The sequence below is a fragment of the Cynocephalus volans genome, chromosome X (genome assembly GCF_027409185.1).
Source record: "Cynocephalus volans isolate mCynVol1 chromosome X, mCynVol1.pri, whole genome shotgun sequence".
In the NCBI taxonomy this organism is placed as follows: Eukaryota; Metazoa; Chordata; class Mammalia; order Dermoptera; family Cynocephalidae; genus Cynocephalus; species Cynocephalus volans.
Genome location: NC_084478.1, coordinates 41,677,307 through 41,697,100, shown reverse-complemented (window position 1 = coordinate 41,697,100; position 19,794 = coordinate 41,677,307). Strand labels below are relative to the sequence as shown.

General features: G+C 35.8%; 1 protein-coding gene across 2 annotated transcripts in view; it reads left to right on the top strand.

Annotated features, from left to right (window-relative positions):
• Positions 1 to 19,794, top strand: part of TAB3 (TGF-beta activated kinase 1 (MAP3K7) binding protein 3) — a 57,825-nt gene that overhangs the window by 15,092 nt on the left and 22,939 nt on the right. Inside the window, exons 1-6 of one of the 2 annotated variants that reach the window (XM_063084125.1) lie at positions 2,937 to 3,025; positions 4,530 to 4,614; positions 4,867 to 4,991; positions 11,723 to 11,914; positions 16,023 to 17,484; positions 18,311 to 18,471. In XM_063084125.1, coding sequence (XP_062940195.1) covers positions 11,813 to 11,914; positions 16,023 to 17,484; positions 18,311 to 18,471 — 1,725 coding nt within the window. In that variant the 5' untranslated portion in view covers positions 2,937 to 3,025; positions 4,530 to 4,614; positions 4,867 to 4,991; positions 11,723 to 11,812. Of the gene's footprint in view, positions 1 to 2,936; positions 3,026 to 4,529; positions 4,615 to 4,866; positions 4,992 to 11,722; positions 11,915 to 16,022; positions 17,485 to 18,310; positions 18,472 to 19,794 lie in introns of those variants that run through there. The other variant, XM_063084123.1, reaches the window with a different exon arrangement.

Sequence of the window (19,794 nt, the reverse complement as noted above, 5' to 3'; positions counted from 1 at the left end):
ATTTTTGTGGTTATTCTATCTTCTCCCCCCCCTTATTTGTTTGTGTGTGTGTTTGTTTGTTTGTTTATTTATTTTTAGCTCCCACAAATAAGTGAGAAAATGTGGTATTTCTCTTTCTGTGCTGACTTGTTTCACTTAATATAATTTTCTCTAAGTCCATCCATGTTGTTGCGAATGGTAGTATTTCATTCTTTTTTATAGCAGAGTGGTATTCCATTGTGGAGATGTACCACAGTTTCCTTATCCACTCATCAGATCATGGGCATTTGGGCTGGTTACAGCTCTCGGCTATTGTAAATAGAGCTGCAATAAACACTGGAGTACCTACGGTTCACCAAAGGGTTCAGGTAGACAGCTTGATCCCTTCATAAAGACCAATGTTTCACTTTGTTAGACTATCTATTGATTACTAGTGCATGAATTAGTTATTTAACTAAAGTTTGCAAAATTGTGATCTAATTTGGTCACTTCTGCCATTATTAGCTGAAACTTTTCCCTATGGAAGAACTTTTTCTTCATTCAGTAGGGCTATTTGGTTAATCTAGATATCTGTTCAGTTCTTGAGTTGTTAAAATCCCCAATTGGGGAACCAAAGATTCTGCTTCCTTCTCTACCTAAAATTCTATTAGATCTCTAAGGCATATGATTCTTCTTTAACCGAAATTCTTTCCATTATTTCACTAAGGCTTATGATAAAATAATTTTCTTCCTTCTTGAGGAAGTTAAAATTATTCCTGAATGGTGGATTAGTGATTTTGTAGGTTGGGTTATGGGGAGGGTCTCCCAGTCCTTAGTGAGCAGTTCTAATTCTATTGAGGACACATAGGGTAGCTGAAAAAACACGGAAAAAAAAGATGTTGAAGATGTGGTGCTTGCTTGGGGTGTGGGAATTTAAAAAGCGCTTCTACTTTACCAGATACTAGCTCAGACTCACTATGGAGTCATTTCAGTTTTAAAGACCTATGGCCCTAAAAAGGCCCCGGCACAGTTTTGTAATCAAAACTCATTAAATTTTAATGACTAGTATATCTTGGTAACCTACAGGGATCCCTGATGCTTTGCCGGGGATGCAACTAAAGCTGTTCTTGCTAGCTTTCTCTGAAACAAAAATCTCAGAAAAGCTTTATTTGTCCTCTCTGATGTTGCAAGCTCTGCCTTAGGCATTAGAGGTGACTGAGAGGGGAGCAGGGTGGCTCAGGCAGTCAGGAGAACTTTCTCTTAATATCAATTAAACATAAACTTTGTGCACTGTAATTTCATGTAGTAAAATGGCTGCTTGCTTTTTCATTACCCTTTATTTGTACAATGTATCACTTGCTCAGACTGTCTTCTTTAAACTTTTCACAGTTTGAATCTTACCTCTTTGGCATTTCATTTTTTAGGACAGTGTCTTCAGACTTTTCTCCAAGTTTTTTTTTTTACCGTGAATTGTAGTGTGTCACACTGGACAAGGTATCTTAGTTGAAGTTTCACCAGTTGAAAAATTGGAGGTAAGGAGTGTATATCTTTTTGAAAATGAATCTATATTGTTGTTAACTTGCTTACACCCCCCTTTTAGAATCCCCTTTCCTTTGTGCATTTAAGAGCAAAGATGAAAAAAACTCAGAGATGTCCGTGTGATTTTATGTGTTTAGATTTAGGCCCTAAATCAGGACCCTAAGCAGCTACTATTAGCTGTTTAGCAGTGGGAGGTACAAGTCCTTTGGACAATTCATTTGCTATTAGCACCTTCACCAGTAAATGGAATAGCAATTGATTTTGAGTAAAAGAGGCTAATCCTGCCCAGGTCTCAGATCCCCATTAGTTGGAACTGGTAGAGCTTAAAAGATCTGTCCGAGGGAATAACTAGCTATGTGTGGATATGCAGATTTCCCATCTTCCTAGTCTTTATTGTAATTTTTCTTACTCTCAAATCTATGTTCAATAACTGAGTTGAATAAATGGTAAAATCTAGTATTATGAACAAATAAAGGTATAATTTTTAGAAATGGTATTGTAGCTGTAATTCTTGCTTTAAGCCATTGGTAGATCTGTATCAAGAAAGACTATAACTGTCAGCTTTGATTTCTAGGTAGTTTGTCTTTCCATTTTATGAAAATGTTCCCACTCTTTTTAACATCTGCTTCCTAGTGTAACAACATATGTGGGTGTATGTTGTGAATTTATGTTGTGAATTAAACACTGGACAAGATGTTATGAGGCTTGTTTAATCTTGGCTTTTAAGCAAGTTTTTAAACTCCTCTAGCCTTCAGTTATCTTCTTGTGTAAAACAAGGGTTTGTATTGGGGGTTGAGTTCAGGGTTTTTCAGCTTTGGCACTATTGATGGCTTCGGCTGGATAATTTTTTTGTTGTCAGGGACTGTCCTGTGGGATGTTTTGCAGTATCTCTGGCCTCTGCCCGCCAGATGCCAGTAGCACCCCTTCCTAGTATGACAACCAGAAATATCTTCAGATATTGCCAAATGTCCCTCGCAGGGCAAAATTGCCCCCAGTTGAGAACCACTGGGTTAGATGATGTGTAGAGCCCCTTCCAACTTTATAATTATGTTTTCATTTTTAAAAAAAAACCTACTCTTGTTTGCAGCTTAAGTGTCATCTCTTCCATGAAGCATTCATCAGTTCTCCTTCTCTTTGTCCTAATTTTTTTTTTGACTACTTATTATAAAACTTAACCCCACTGTATTATTACCACCAATGTGTCTCTCTCACTTTGAGCCATGGGCCTTCTGTATCTCCAAGCTCAGATTTTATTAAGTGAATGAACAATAGATTCAGGAATACCGTCCAATTAGAAATTAAGTAAATAATTACAGATGGCATTCTTGTTTGTCTTTCAAACCTTTCCACTAGGAAATGTCTACTTTGTGATCTTGAATTTCTGGGTTAATGAGACTGATTACTCATTTTTTTTTATCTTTTAGATATATTAGAAGATAGGAGCTTCCTATATGAGTGTGAGCTGCACGAACACATCTAGGCTGCGTTTGAGAGAAGGAAAGTCACACAAAAATTCATAACATAAAGAGTTAAGCTTTTTCAGCTTTCATATCCAGAGGTTTCTCACTTAAATTTGTTTATTAGTCAATTTGTAAGCTTCCACTTATTCAGAAAAAAGTAAAAAAGAAAGGTAGTAAATGTTTTTCTTACATAACCTAGAATACCTCACCATGTTCTAAGTCAGTATTTCTCAAAGCAACTCATAGTAAGAAATATGAGTACATTTTACTCATGATCTAGTACATATATGCACACACCTGAAACAAGATTTTGGTAATTAGTATTCACTGTTACTATGTGTGAAGCACTTTGGTATTTTCTATTATGTTTCTTTCTTTCTTTTTTATTCTTACGTAGTAGTCATCACCCATTACAATTATTATACAATTTAGTAATGGATCACAACACACCATTTGGGAAACACTGTTTTAAGTATTCTCCTTAAGTAATAAAATGTGGAGACGATCTGCCTCTGGCATATGCCACTTATGTCATTTAGGAATTGACTCAGCACAGACTTTGCAATACCTTAACCAGAGCAAATTAGATTTCCAAATATTTATAATTTAAAGTTCTATATTTTGTCATTTATACTGAATATTTATTGTGTATAAGGCACTGTAGCCAAAAGAGCATGTTTGATTCTTGTTCTCATGATTTAGGTGAAAAAACCTAGAGGAGAATAAAAAGTTAATAAATATATTATTTTAAGTGCTGAAAGTGGTAATGAATGCACAGTGAGTTTTATAGGCATTTAAGAAGGGGAGAAAGCTATGCTGATTGAAGTTCATGGTAGAAGGTTAACATAAATGTGGGGTAGGTTTTGCATTGTTATATCAGAGAGTGGAAAAAGCTATTAAACATGGTAGAAACAGCATTCATTTAGGTGCACAGTACTTCTTGCATATACTTGAAGTTCATTTTTGGGATAATATTCAAGACAAAGTGACTAAGCAACTAAAACATAAGAAAAAGTATGGTAAAGTGCTAAAAATACATGATATAAACAGGGTGTGTTATTTTGGCACTATTGTGGTGTAAAATGAAGTTTACTCAGGAGATTAGTTAGAAACTTATATGCATTGTAGCTCTGATATAAGCAAATATTTGCCCTAAAATGATAACATTAACTTTGAATTACTAGGTTTACTGAGAATTCAAATAAGCTCTAAGTGATGGAGGGAGAGAGTGCTCATCTGTCAAAATAAGTGAACAAGGTTACTATTCTATATATAAACTGCTCTTCACGGAACAGAAACAGGTTATATAATAGTCAGCATTTTTAGAAAAGTTATATACTATTTCAGCTATGCAATTAAAAATTATACAAATGCTTGATAGGCCCGGGCTTAATCCTTTCTTCTTTAAATAGAATGGGGGACTCAGGATGGGAAAGAGCCACCTGCCCTAAAAGCGTGGTTTTAGCATACTGTCTGCTGTTACTTTAAGGCACCAGAAGTCTACTAGTTTTTGTCATTTTCCATACTGAGTTGGAAGTTAGCAAAAGGATAACCATGTTTTCATTTTCTCAGATTTCTAGACTACTGAAAAGAAGGTGCTTTCAGAGCTGGAGATGTGAAAAAAACTCCTGTACCAGGGCTCACAGACCATCTTGAGGTATTTTTTTTTTTTCCTAATTTTAAATAGACTTTATTTTTTAGAACAGTTTTAGTTTGGCAGAAAAATTGAGAAGATTGTACAGAGAGTCCTCATATACTCTGTACCCAGTTTTCTTTATTTTTAACAGCTTAGATTAGCTTGGTAAATTTGTTACAGTTAATGAACCAATATTGAAACATTACTGTTAACTGAAGTCCATACTTTTCAGATTTCCTTAGTTTTTTCCTATCGTATTTTTTTCTGTTTCAGGATTCCATCCAGGAAACTACATTGGATTTGGTTATTATGTCTCCTTAGGCTCCTCTTGGCTGTGACAGTTTCTCAGACTTGCCCTGTTTTTGATGACCTTGACAGTTTTGAGGAGTACTGATCAGGTATTTTGTAGAATATCTCTAACTGGGATTTTTCAGATTTTTTCTCATGACTAGACTGGGGTTATGGATTTTCAGGAAGACCACGAAGATAAAGTGCCATTCTCACATTCTTACCACATCATATCAAGAGTGCATACTGTTGACATGACTTATCACTGTTTATGTCGACCTTGATTATCTGGCTGGGAAGGTGTTTGTCAGATTTCTCCACTGTAAAGTTAATCTTTTTTTTTTTACACCCCTTTCTGTATTGTGCTCTTTGGAAAGAAGTCACACTTAAGTGGGAAGTTATCTTTCATCTCCTCGAAGGCGAATTATCTACATAAATTATTTGGAATTCTTTTAGATGGGAGATTTGTCTCCTCCCTCCACCATTTATTTACTTATTCACTCAGTCATTTATTTATATCAGTATAGGATATTTATTTTATACTTTGGGTCATAGTCCAGTGCCACTCTATTTATTTTGGTATTCAAATTTATTCAGCTTCAGCCGTTGGGAGCTCTTTCAGTTGGCTCCTGTGTTGTTTTGACATGCCTCCATCATCATGGGATTTTTTTGTTTGAGTATTTCCTTAATTTCTGGCACTACAAGATGGTCCAGGCTCATCCTGTATATTCCTTGCCACAGTTCTAGAATCAGCCATTTCTCCACAGGGCCCTGTTTCCTTTTATTAGAGAATGCTAGTAGAAATCAAGATGTGGTGCTACCTATGCTCATTCGTACTGGGGTGTTGTTGCTTCTAGGCTCTCTCAGTTGAAATTCCGTGTGTATACTGTCTATATATTTATGTATATCTATAAATATTTCTGTGTATAGGTGGCAGCTAACAAATAGATATTCATTTGAGGACAGTGTTTAAATTAAATCTGGATATCCTTTTATTTGTTTATGGGGCTATATTTAACTTGAAAATGTTTTTGATGATGATTTAGATATAAGTATTATTTTGGTCTTATAGTATATCTCTTTTGAGAATATAACAGATTATGAGATAGATGCAGTAAATATGTGACTATTTCAAAATGGTTTCCACTGTAATGAAAATCCTATAGGATGATTGTTTTAAAAATTATTTGGAAGGCTCATTTAGGGGAAATAATAATTATCATATTCCTATTTTTCCCTTGTTATTTGATAGCATCTTTACATGTATGCATGAAAAATCCTGAAATTGGAGCCCTTACCTCTGCCAGTAAAAGATCATTTGTTATGCTTCAATGTCAGCCACTTGTTGTTGCTATTTAACCTGAAGAACTCACAATCTAGTACAAAAACTCTTCTGTTTTGAAGGTTTTCTTTAAACTGTCTTTTAGAGTTATGACATCATCAGAGTCTTACCAGGTAGCCAACAGTACAAGAGAATAATGGTTAAGAGCATAGACTTCAAGTTTGTATCCTAGCTTTGCTACTTGTTAACTGTGTGACCACAGGCAAAGTATTTACCCTTTCGGAGCCTCAAGTTTTCTCATTTATAAAATGGGGATGATATTATTACCTCTCTCATGGTATTAGTATGAGGATTAAATAAGGTAAAGTACTTAGTATAGTGCCTTGTACTTAGACATGGCTTAATAAATATCTGAAATCAAAACCTCCAAAACAGCAAGAAAATGGATGAAAGTTCTAAAGCTTTATATTAGTATACATACTAGTTTTCATTCAACAGTTATTACTGGGCCAGACCAATCAGAAAAATGAGTGATTCTTTTATTTTTTTTAATCTTAAAAGTCCTCTCAAGTCAAGGCTAACTTTTTTTAAAATCTGAGAAATGCTTACCTTACAATTTTAATATGCTAGCAGTGGTTGTCAGCCTGAGATATTATTGTCTTTCTAGGGGTTGTTTGGAGGTGCTACTGGGATTTTATGGGAGGAGTCAGGATGCTAAGTACCTTTTGTTGCCTGGGACAGTCTTGCATGCTGAAGAATTATTGTGCTCCAAATTATTGCATCAACAGTATGCCATTGAGACACACTTGATTAGACTGATATTTACTGTGGTATCTCTAAACCTCTCTGTAGAACACATTTCAGGTGTCACAAACCCAGCAGGTATGTAAATGAGTAAAGCAAGACCAGGCCTCAGTGTCTGGGACCTCCTAGGGAGGTTAGGAACTAGGCAAACTAGAACATACATGTCCTTTCTAAAAGGGGAGTGGTAACTCACTTTCAGCCAGTGGTTGTCTGTAGTTGCTAGATTATCTGATTTTTCAGAGAAAATCTAGTTATCTAAATTTTTATGTGAAGTCTCCCTATTTTAAAATGTAGCTCAACTTTTTTTGTTTTTAAACACTGCCAAGGCCAAACCAGGCAGATCTGTGGGCTGGATTTGGCCCACAGACCGTTGGTTTGCAACCTCTGATATAATTATTTTAGGAAGTGAGCTAAAATTCTGTCAGAGGTAAAATACTTGGGCCATAATGGCACCACCCTGTGTATTTGCTGAGCTTAGAAAGGGCTGTGGAAACAAAGCTCTAGGTGTTGAAATCATTTTCTATAGTGTGGGGAATTGTGGCATCAGCAGAGCTCTGGGGAAGCTTCCTCTCTGATTGGGAGGAGGAATTCTATTGGGAGAAATCCTAGCAGCTGCTTTTTCAGGAACACAACCTACTGTGTTTTGTGGTGCCAGCACTCCTGAATTAGTGAGATAGCTGCACCACTGAAGGAAGCCTCACCATTCCACTGCTAAGCATAGCATCTGGGCCTCCCCAGTCTCTGTTTTGCCTTGAAAAATTAGGAGTCCCCATAAAGCTGATAGGCAGTAAAGGCTCAACTCTGCAGAAGCTCCTGGTTCATGTGGCCCCTGAACTGTGTTGATGATTGTGGGGTTTATACCTTTAGTATTTCTTCTTTCTTGATCTAAGGTTACCGCCTACTGACCTCCACAGTCCACAGCTATGGCCATCTAGGCTTAAGCAGGGATGTTTCAGGGGTGTTTGAGGAGTTTGGTCTTGTCTGAGCCTAGCCCTACAGTTCAGATACTGCTTGAGTTCTCTGGTTTTGAAGTATCAAGTCATCATTCAGCACTTTAATATTATATGAAAAGTAGCAGCCCATTATAATGTTAAGAAACAACATCAATGTGTATTTTGTATAGAATAGATTTTATGTTTTGATCTGCATTGTAGCCAAATCTAAGTATAAGACACTATATGACAGTGTTTTCATTTTAATTGTTTTCTATGGGATTAAATACAAAAGTACAGTGTAATACGTTGCTGTAAAACTTTTTAAGTGTTTTTAAAGGAAACTGACTTATATTATTGGCTGGAGTATTTTCTGTTTGCAAACTATCTGTTGGCTTAACCTCCCAGTGAGCAAAAGGAAAATTGCCGTTTTAAAAGAGGAGTTTTTTTTAACATTATATAATCATCAAATAGTTTTTGTTCAACAGTTATTACTAGGCTAGACAGATCAGAAAAATGAGTGATTCTTTTATTTTTTAATCTTAAAAGTCCTCTTGACAAGCCTAACTTTATCCTCAAACCTGGGAAATGCTTACCTCACCAATCTTAACGTGCTAGCAGTGGTTGTCAGCCGGAGATGATATTGCCTCTCTAGGGGCTGCTTGTGCATGCTACTGGGATTTTATGGGAGGGGTCAGGATGCTTAGCATTTCAGATTTGGGATATTTTGAAAGGGGCAAACTAGAAAAATGTACCCATTGATTTAATAGCCTAAACTCGTTTTTCTTTTTTCCTAAGCATTCACAAATTGCCCTACATAGGTGATCTCTGCTCCCCCAATATTTGTAGTGGGTTGGGGGGGGTGGCAGTAGGTAGAAGGGCAAGGTTCACCTAAGAGGTTCATCTATGTATTTTTCTTTGAATATGAATTGTGTTTTACCCAAATCTATCTTATTAGGTAGATTGGTTTAGTATAATAAGATTGATTTATCATTTAACAGATATTTAAGCAGACACTTGGTTGGGTCCTGGAAATGCAGTGGTGAATAGGGAATAGAACTCAAATAGACCTACAGGCTTTTGGTTAACTGGTTTTGGTTAACTGTTTGGTTAACTGGTTTTTCTTTTCATTTTGTTTTGTTTTTACTTTTTATTTGGAAATAATTTCAAACTTACAGAAATTGCAAGAATAAAAATAGTACAAAGAACACTGTGTACCCTTTACCTAGATTGTTAATATTTTTCCCTGTTTCCTTTATAGTTTGTTCTCTCTATGTGCGTGTGCACGCATGTTTGTATATATGCACATATATACATATATGAGGGGACTTCAAAGAATTCATTGAAAAATGAAATTAAAAGATAAAAAATATAAACTTTATTTTTCAGTATAAGCTTCATTAAGTTTGAAACACTTTTGTAAATGATGAAACCAGCCATTTAGTCCATCCCTTAAGAACTGAAGGTCCTGAGAATTTAACTGTGTCAATGCAGTCTGTTTTACATTACTAACTGAAGAAAAATGAGTGCCCTTTAAAGATTTGTTAAGATTAGGAAACAAAAAGAAGTCAGAAGGAGCCAAATCAGGACTGTAAGATGAATGCCTAATGATTTCATATCGAAATTCTAAAAAAAATTGCCCTTGTTTCATGAAAGGAATGAGCTAGAGCATTGGCGTGGTGGGGAAGGACTGTCTGGTGAAGCTTTCTGGGGTGTTTATCTGCTAAAGCTTTGGCTAACTTTCTTAAAACACTCAGAACAAGCAGATGTTATCATTCTTTGGCCCTTCAGAAAGTCAACAAGCAGAATGCCTTGAGCATTCTAAAAAACTGTTGCCATGACCTTTGCTCTTGACCGGTCCACTTTTGCTTTGACTGGACCACTTCCACCTCTTGGTAGCCATGACTCTGATTGTGCTTTGTCTTTGGATCTTACTGGTAAAGCCATGATTCATCTCCTGTTCCAGTTCTTTAAAGAAATGCTTCAGGATCTTGATTCCACTTATTTAAAATTTCCACTGAAACCTCTGCTCTGTGTGCAGCTGATCTGGGTGCAACGGTTTTAGCACCCATTGAGTAGGAAGTTTGTTTATCTGTAATTTTTCAGTCAGAATAGTGTAAGCTGAGCCAGTTGAGATGTCTGTGTTGTTGGCTATTGTTTCTGCTGTTAATTGTTGGTTTTCTTCAATTAGGGCATGAACAAGATTAATTTTTTCCTGGCAAATTGATGTGGATGGTCAGCTGCTGCAGGCTTCACCTTAAACATTGTCTCATCCCTTTAACATCATCTCATCCCTTCTTAAAATGAGTTTTCTGTTTGTAAACTGCTGATTTCTTTGGGGCACTGTCCCCATAAACTTTTTGTGAAGCATCAGTGATGTCACCATTATTCTACCCAAGCTTCACCATAAATTTGGTGTTTGTTCTTGCTTCAGTTTTAGCAGAATTATGTTGCTCTGATAGAGGCTCTTTTCCACCTGGTCTCATCCTTCTTAGTGCCTCAAGCTAGATCCTGTTCAGACACATTGTAGCAAGTTAGTAGGAGATTATTTTGTTGCAAAAAAATTTGAAGTCAATGCAGTTTTTTCATAATACACATTTTCCGTGAACTTTTTGAAGACCCTTCATATGTAACTTTTTCACAGCCTTGGCTTGGAAGGAGGAAGAGAGAGAGCTAGATGCCAGCAAAAGTAATTCAATCTTTTCTTTGAATATTTTTTATTTTTAAAATATTCTCTGCAGTTCTCTGCATTGCTGCAAGTAATGGCTTGATTTGAAGTTTTGAGGCCTGAAATACAAGATTTGGTGTGGGATGAGTCTTACGTGCTTTAAACATGTATGTTACAGTTATGGTTTCAGTGTGTCCTATGAAGAGGCAGATGTTTACTTCTCATTCTTTAAAATATTCAACCATCTAGTTATTTAACAGCAGAAATATTATGAGATTGTATCGCATATACTGCATATTTTTTTCTAATTTTAAACATGGTAAATGTAGGTTAATAAGTGGATTGAGAAATTGACCCTTGATGCCACCAGTTGACTTACGATGCATTATTGCTTCACTAAGTTGCCTTATTTACGTGGGTGCTTAACTTGTGTAGTGCCAGGGAGATTGGGGTTTTGTCTATTCAAACCGTCCCTCCAAATCCTGCCATCTTAGCACCTGTGCTATGGGTACCAGAACTAGGTGAAAGCCTAGCTAGGCAAGTCTGGCTAATGATAAGCCTCCAGCATCATCTTGGAAAACAGAGGATTGTACATTTCCATTTTGGTTTACCCAGTTGTTTCATTTAGACATTGGGTTTCCTTTACTCAGACTTTAAATTCAAACCTCTTGGCTTCAAAGAACAAGGAAAATGTAAGACAAACAGGACAGTTGTGCTCTGTGGTGTTATTGTCGAGTCCTTATTTCTTTATTTTATTATTACAGCCATCGAAATGATTATTCTGCATTATGGGAGTGATGTGATGGCTCTTGGGAAAACATGAGTGATTATGCATAAGTAGGACTTCTCAATGCTAGAAAAATATGGTTGTCAAATAATATTCTGTATTTTTAATCAAGCTTCTGCTTTTTTTTAACATTAAAATGGAACTGAAATTTTTTTTCCTGTCATTTTATATTATATATTTTTTTAAAACCACTGATTGGCTATATTACATCAGAAGAGTCTCTGGCTAAGTTGAATTTTTCAATTTTCCAACCTTGAAATTAGTTATGTTTATTTTAGTTCTCTGTGTTTTAATATATTGATGGTATCTGTTTGAATAAAGTTAACATATGTAATTAGAATTAACCATACTTTAATTTTTTTTAATAGAAAATGACTGTGGTGTTGGAAGATCATTACTTTTGGAAGGCTCATTAACATCCATTTCCTGAGAGAAATTTGACCACCATTTGCTCTGGCATGGCGCAAAGCAGTCCACAGCTTGATATTCAGGTTCTCCATGATCTCCGACAACGTTTCCCTGAAATTCCAGAGGGCGTCGTGTCTCAGTGCATGTTACAGGTAAATTACCTACCAATGACAGTGTTATTAAGTTACAGTCTTCCTTATTAGAGCTGGCTTTATGTTGTAGTGACTAGAACTCAGTTAAGTTTTCTCATGTGAGTGTGGCAGAGGGAAGGAACATTTAGAGCAGCATTTCTCAACCTTGGTGATATTGGTATTTTGGACTAGATAATTCTTTGTCGTGGGGTCTGCCTTGTGCATCATAGGATGTTTAGCAGTATACCTGGTCTCTATCCACTAGATACCAATAGCATCCCTGCAATTGTGACAACTGAAAATGTCTCCAGACATTGCCAAATGTCCTATGAGAGGTAAAATCTTCCCCCATTGAGAACCACTGATTTTGAGAAAAGAGTAAAGGCATGTAGCAAAAAGAAAAACAGATTCTTCTTACATTTCACTTTTTGAATTTTTTGGGTTGTGTCATCAGTCCCTACGTTCTTAGAGTTGAATTTTGAATCTCAATTTATCATTTTAACTTCTTAGACTATACACTTTTGAGCATATTTTTAAAAGTCTGTAGATAATCCACTCCCTTCCATACTGTTTTTCTAGTTGGCAAATTCTTGCTAATATCCAATTTTAAGTGTAAGCCTCTTTTTCTTTAGTTTAGTCGCATTCCCTTTGTCTTTTAGTCTTACACTGGAATAATTCTTTCATCTCTGAGAATGTGTCTTCCCACTCAAGGGGCAACAGAGAAACAGGCCTACCACTCTCCCTGTTGTGTTTTTTATCATCCTTCACAGGATCTCAGTATGTTTTGGGTTATGGCACTTCCCTGTTTGGTTGACTTTTGGGAACTTCCTCCCTGGCCACTGGTCTTCCTCACACAGTCAGTATGCACATTCAAATGCTACCATACTGCAGGGTATAACCTAAACCTGTACAGTTAGCCTTCCACATCCACAAATTCAACCAACCATGGATTGAAAATATTTAAAATAAATAAATAAATTTTAAAAAATAACAATACAATAAAGAATAATGCAAAAAAAAACCAGTACAGTATAACAACTATTTATGTAGCATTTACATTGTATTAGGTATTTTAAGAAATATAGAGATGTTTTAAACTATAAGAGAGGATATGCATAGGTTATATGCAGATCCTACGCTATTTTATATAAGGGACTTGAGCTTCTGTGGATTTTGGTATCTGTGGGGGATCCTAGAACCAATCCCTTATGATTACTGAAGGACAACTGTATACAGGTGAGTTTAATTACAAATTGAGGCTCACAGAACAATGGTGGTAATAGAGGTGTTTCCTTTGTTTGCAAGCCCTTTACTAGGTCTAGACCTCTGGACTTAGGGTTCTTATGTTACAGCTTGCCTTTATTTTTTCTAACACACATTCCTTGTCTGAATCTCAGCTCTTTACTTTAGCCCCATTGTGCTCTCTGGTACAGCAAAGGTACCCTCCCACTGGAGTGAAACCAAGAAGGAGTGAGGCCTCCAGTTTAAATCATGTCCTAGCAGTCACCTTCCTCACCTATTCTAGGGCCCCACTAGCTCTGACCTTATTTTATTCTATTTTATTTAGCATTTTGCATTCATTTTTCTTTATTACCTGCATTTTTCATGGCCACTTAACTAAACTGAGGGAATAGAACTTTAAATTCAGCTCAATGAAGATTTGTTGATACTTACGTTGTCCTAAGTTTTTCTCCCTTTGGGATTAATAAAGTGTATTGGTATGGAGACCACCTACTGGCTCTGGAAAGTTTCTTTGTTCACATTAAAATATGAGAGACTCAGTAGTTTGCGTTTAATACACAAGCCTTAAAGCCTCTTTCTGGCTATCATCCCTCAATTTAGGATCACTTTTTAGGAGTATGATTTTTTTTGCCTCAGTCCTTTCAAGAGTGTTCATACATGTGTTCTTAAAAATTTTGACCTCTTTGTCCAACTAAAAACCATTTTGATTTCTTTAACCATTCTTGATATTAACTGTTTGATAAAATTTTTTTACCTGTTTTTTAAAAAAGACACTTAGCAGGTCAAATATGACATTTGAATCTATTTTGGTGGTATTCTTTTTACAATACTTCCATAAAGATAATACTTAACTATCTTGTACTTGTGGTTTTAAATTTTTCTTCATAGGAAAATTTACTCAATTATCACTGTAGACATGCTTTTGAGTAGGCTGACAAATCCAGCTTCATATGATTTTGAATTTGGATCTGTTTTGTGGCGATACTGATTAGGCTACCTAATTGAGTGTAGAAAACATGAAATTTCAGGATTATTAATAAAAATATCAAATAGTAAAATAACCATGACTGTTTTAGGTTTTAAATAAAACTCTCTAGTTTTTTTTCTTTCCTAATTTCTTAGGTTTATAAGAAACTTGAAGAAGATAGTTTATTTTCACTTTTCATATTTTTTTTTCCTTCAGATATCTGTCAGTGACACATCCTAGTTGGCAATCAATCTGAATCCTTTGGCCCTGAATTTGCTTTTAATATCTAGCTTCTCTCCCTTGCTCAGCATGATTTTCAGGCAGGATAAGAAAAAGTCAAATCTCTGAGTTTTAGTTATAACTTTAATATGTCTTTCTATGACTCAGAAAGTATTTTTTAAAGTATTTGAATTTTATTATCAAGTGTTTTATATAGGGAACACAAATTTTCTATGGGGTTTTGATAAAGCTAATTCTTAAATTTCTGATAAATTATTTTACAAAGGTTGGTTTGACTATTTTTTTACTTTCTAAAGCTCCAGTTTAGTAGTGTCCTTTTGGCCAAAAATTCTCTCCCTTGAAATTACTGTGTGGAAATAGCAATGGGACTCAAGAGACCAAGAATCTAGAACTAGCTCTTCAGTTAACTAGTTAAGTGTCATCAAGCCATGTAACTTTCCAGGCATCTCTTTCGTCATCTGTCAATGTGAGTTGAGTTGGAGTAGGTGAACTCTTAAGAGTTCTCCCAACTCTAAAATTACAGCAGTGTATATCCTGTTTTAGGTTTAAGCTTATTTGGTTCTCAGCAGAAGTGAAGTGTTTCCTTTTATTTTTATATAAAATGTACCTTTCCCTAAAATAAATATATAGTAATATGTATGTATGTACATATCTATATGTATATTTGTGAACTACGAGAAAGTCACAATAATAGAGAAACTTATGGATTATTTCAGAGGCCGTGAATAATATGTTTTACACTAATAGTTCAGAATTCTGTATTTTAATGGAAAACTGCTTTATAATATCTTAAAATTTTAAAAAAGAGGGAACCTTTTATTAGTTTGACTACTGTCCATTGGAACTTCTAAAATGTCAGTTTGCTATTACTCTCTTTGTGAGTGTGTGTATAACACAAAAAATTCAACTCCTTCAATGATTTTGAAAGTATACTGAGCCACCTCTCAGCAGGTAAAAACTTTTGAGGCTGTAGGAGTGTGAATGAATTTCATTAAGGCAGTTGAGACCAGGTTTTTTGTTAAATTACCATGAGTCTGACAAAGTTCAAAATATAGGTTTGGTTTTTTTACTGATTTCTTTGTTTTTCTTAAATCTTTCATAATGATACAGATAGTTGAAGTTATATAGGGATAGATTTGGGTGAAAGAAAAGTGAAGGCTGCCTTAGAATTTTTATTGTTTTAACTGTTTAGGATTTTATTGTAATTTTTTTTTCCTCTTGTGGTTTCAGTGCCTTTTGAAAATGAAAGCATGGTTATTTTCATGTTTATCAGTTTAAATATTAATGATGGATATTACTTATATATTGCAGCAATTGTGGTGAAATCCAAGATTAGCCCAACATTTTAATTTGTTGAGATGCCACAAGTATAAAATGAGTCCTGGATTTGGAGTCAGAAAACTTGGGGTTGAGTCACAATGTTCATTAGTAGGTACTTTACATTTCTGTAGCTGTAGCAGTAGTGGTAGTACTAGTAATATGATCTAATTGTTTATAAAATAGTGTGAATTGTTTGGGGTGTCCTTTTCAGAATAGATGATGTGAAGCTTTTTGTGGTTAAAATACCACTCTACTTACTCTATGACAGTAGTATTTGCATAACTCTCTGGCAAAGCCTGACTTCCACTATTAGGATTTATTAATTTTGCCAATGTTACTTTTACCATTTTTTTCCCCTAGAATAACAACAATCTTGAAGCCTGTTGCCGAGCCCTTTCCCAGGAGAGTAGCAAATACTTGTATATGGAATACCATAGTCCAGATGACAATAGAATGAATAGACATCGACTTTTGCATATTAACCTGGGTATCCATTCTCCTAGTAGCTACCACCCTGGAGATGGAGCTCAACTTAATGGTGGTCGAACTCTGGTACATAGCTCAAGTGATGGACATATTGATCCACAGCATACAGCAGGTAAACAGCTGATATGTTTAGTTCAGGAACCACACTCAGCTCCAGCTGTTGTGGCTGCTACCCCCAACTACAATCCATTTTTTATGAATGAACAGAACAGAAGTGCAGCTACTCCTCCTTCACAGCCACCTCAACAGCCATCTTCCATGCAAACAGGAATGAATCCATCTGCTATGCAAGGGCCTTCTCCACCACCACTGCCACCTCCTTCATATATGCACATACCTCGGTATAGTACAAATCCAATTACTGTTACAGTATCCCAGAACCTCCCTTCTGGACAGACTGTACCAAGAGCTTTACAAATTCTTCCACAAATTCCAAGCAATCTCTATGGGTCTCCTGGTTCTATTTATATTAGACAGACATCTCAGAGTTCATCAGGAAGACAAACGCCTCAGAGTACGCCATGGCAGTCCTCACCACAGGGCCCAGTGCCTCATTATAGCCAACGTCCTTTACCTGTTTATCCACATCAACAGAACTATCAGCCTTCTCAGTATTCTCCCAAGCAACAACAGATCCCTCAATCTGCTTACCATTCACCACCTCCTTCTCAATGTCCTTCACCCTTCAGCTCTCCACAGCATCAAGTGCAACCTTCCCAGTTGGGCCACCCGAGTTCCCACGTCTTTATGCCACCTAGTCCTTCAACTACTCCACCCCATCCATACCAACAAGGACCTCCTAGCTATCAGAAACAGGGAAGCCATTCGGTAGCCTATCTCCCATACACAGCATCTAGCTTACCCAAAGGTTCCATGAAGAAGATAGAAATTACAGTTGAACCTTCTCAAAGACCCGGGACAGCAATTACTAGGAGTCCTTCACCCATCAGTAATCAGCCATCTCCACGGAATCAGCACTCACTATATACAGCCACCACACCACCTTCAAGTTCTCCTTCAAGAGGGATATCTGGTCAACCAAAACCTCCATTTAGTGTTAATCCTGTGTATATTACATATACACAGCCAACTGGACCTTCATGTGCTCCATCACCATCTCCTCGGGTGATACCAAACCCAACTACAGTTTTTAAAATTACCGTAGGCCGAGCAGCGACTGAAAATATTTTAAATTTAGTGGACCAAGAAGAGCACTCTGCAGCACCAGAACCTATTCAACCCATTTCAGTGATACCAGGCTCTGGGGGAGAAAAGGGAAGCCATAAATATCAGAGGAGTTCTAGTTCTGGATCAGATGACTATGCCTATACACAAGGTAAATTTTAGCTCTTCTATGTAATTCAGTCTTTGTGGTGAGGTGGCAACCTCCTATTCAAAATAAAATATATTAGCTGTTTAATTTTAATTAAATGTTTAGTATTTATTAAATGTTGGGCAGTAGGATTGCTATTAAGAATAAAGTTAATGCTTTAGAGTCATCTGCAGACTTTGTTTGAAAATATGAAAATCTAGGTGTGATAATATTGACCTAATAAGACTGTTTTTAGGAAGAATATTCATTGGGAGAAAAATACAAGTAAAATGGATATTGTCACAAATACAAACTACAGAGTGGAAAAAAGAGATTCATAGAGGGTGACTAAAGTTCATCAAATGAAAGAATTTGAATCTTTCTAATCTAATGATTAAATATAATGATGTTTATAAGTAATATTTAATGTAATATGATTAAATATAATATTTATAAGTAATATATGAGAAGTGGAATTGGTAATGAAGTACATTGTTGGACTAGCTAATAGTAAACCTAATTAAATATGAAAGAGAACAGAGTTTTTAAAACGTCTGTTCAGATTGTTTCAAGATACCTGAGAATTTAGTATTCATTGAATATATAAGAAGGGAAGTAATTATAATTGTAATTCAGTATGCCTGGTGTTGAGCCTGTTTAAAACACACGTAAGTATAGTTAAAGAGAATCTTAGGGAAGCTAAGGATGACAGAATAAATTAGAGAGATGAGAATAAATGCCAGACCCCAAGTTTGATGAGTCTGTTATACATTAGCAATGCATATAGAAATTTTCCAGTCACTTGTTCAATGTTATTCTCTGCAATGACTTTATCTGTAATGCTATATAGCCTTGCTGTTGCATCAGCGAGCAAGGATGGAGAGGTTAGCAAAGCAATTGAAACTTGAGAAAGAGGAGCTAGAGCGGTTGAAGGCTGAAGTGAACGGTATGGAGCATGACCTGATGCAGAGACGGCTCAGAAGAGTCAGCTGCACCACCGCGATCCCAACGGTAAGTGATCTGTTGGTATGAGTTGGTAGGAAAGTGGGGACATTGGCTGTCCAGGCCATTTGTTTTTCTTTTAGGTTCTGTTCCTGGCAGAGTTTTGTTTTTTGTTTTTTTAAAACAATGGATGAAGGACTTTTGCCTTCAATAGTTCTCGTCAAAATCATTTGATGCTTTATTTTTTCACATATACCAATTCCATGCTCATCAGTATTTTCAAATACTGACAATTATAATCAAGGTATAGCGTCTTATTTATTATAAATTGCCTTCTGTCAAAATAGAAATGAGAAGTGCATGCTGACCAAAAATTTTATAATTATCCCTGTATTAATTTATTCTTCTAAGCATATGATATATATTTTTTCAAACATTTAAAATTATTTTTCTAAGTACATTAATTTAAATGAGTTAGAATGAGATCAATATGAATTTTGGGAAAGTGTTGACTATAAAATATTTTAAGGTAGAGCAGTTTTGTTAAGTGTTCAGTAATCGTAGAAACTGAGATAACAGTATTGACCAATAGTGGTCCTAAAGGGAACTGCTCTAATAAAAATAATATATGTTTTGGTTAATATATGTTTAAAATGTTGAGTTCTAACAATCTGAAACAACTGAAAAATTTAAAACATGTCTCTTAAAAATCTTGTGACTTCATAAGCTTTCTATGATCTGACCTATCATTTCACATTTCAATATTCATTTATTCAACAAGCATTTTTTTGCACACAATTTATGAATGTGGTACTGTGCTAGGTGCTCAGTGCATACCTGCCAGTGGGAAAAATAGATAAATCAACAGATCATTATAATACGGTATGGTAAGTGCTGTATATGCTCACAGGTATTGAGAGAACTCGTACATCAACTAGTTTCTGTATATTATACTCAATGCACTTCTCAGATTTCTCACATTATCCTCCTGCTGGAATGCCCTTCTAAAGCTCTGTGTGTGTAAATCCTGTCTGCTCTTTCAAGGCTCAACTTAATCTCTACCTTTTCCATGGAGCCTTTCCTCATTTTCCTACCCTATCTAAACTCAGGGTAATCTCACTCTCAGAGTTTACAGGTTTAGAGAAGTAGGCATATATGTCAGACCTCTTACTGTCAGTGTGTCTGCAGCTACTCCCTCATAGAGAAGTTTTTACCTGAGGTTTCTGGCTTCAAAGAGGATCTGTGAATTCCCTGAAAATAAATGCAGAGGTTCATATGTGTGTTTATATGGGAAGCTGGTCTGTAGCTTTCCTCTGATTTTCATAAGATTATTAGATTGAAGAAAAATAAAGGTGAGGAACCACTGCCCCCAATAATAGATAGTACTGTTAC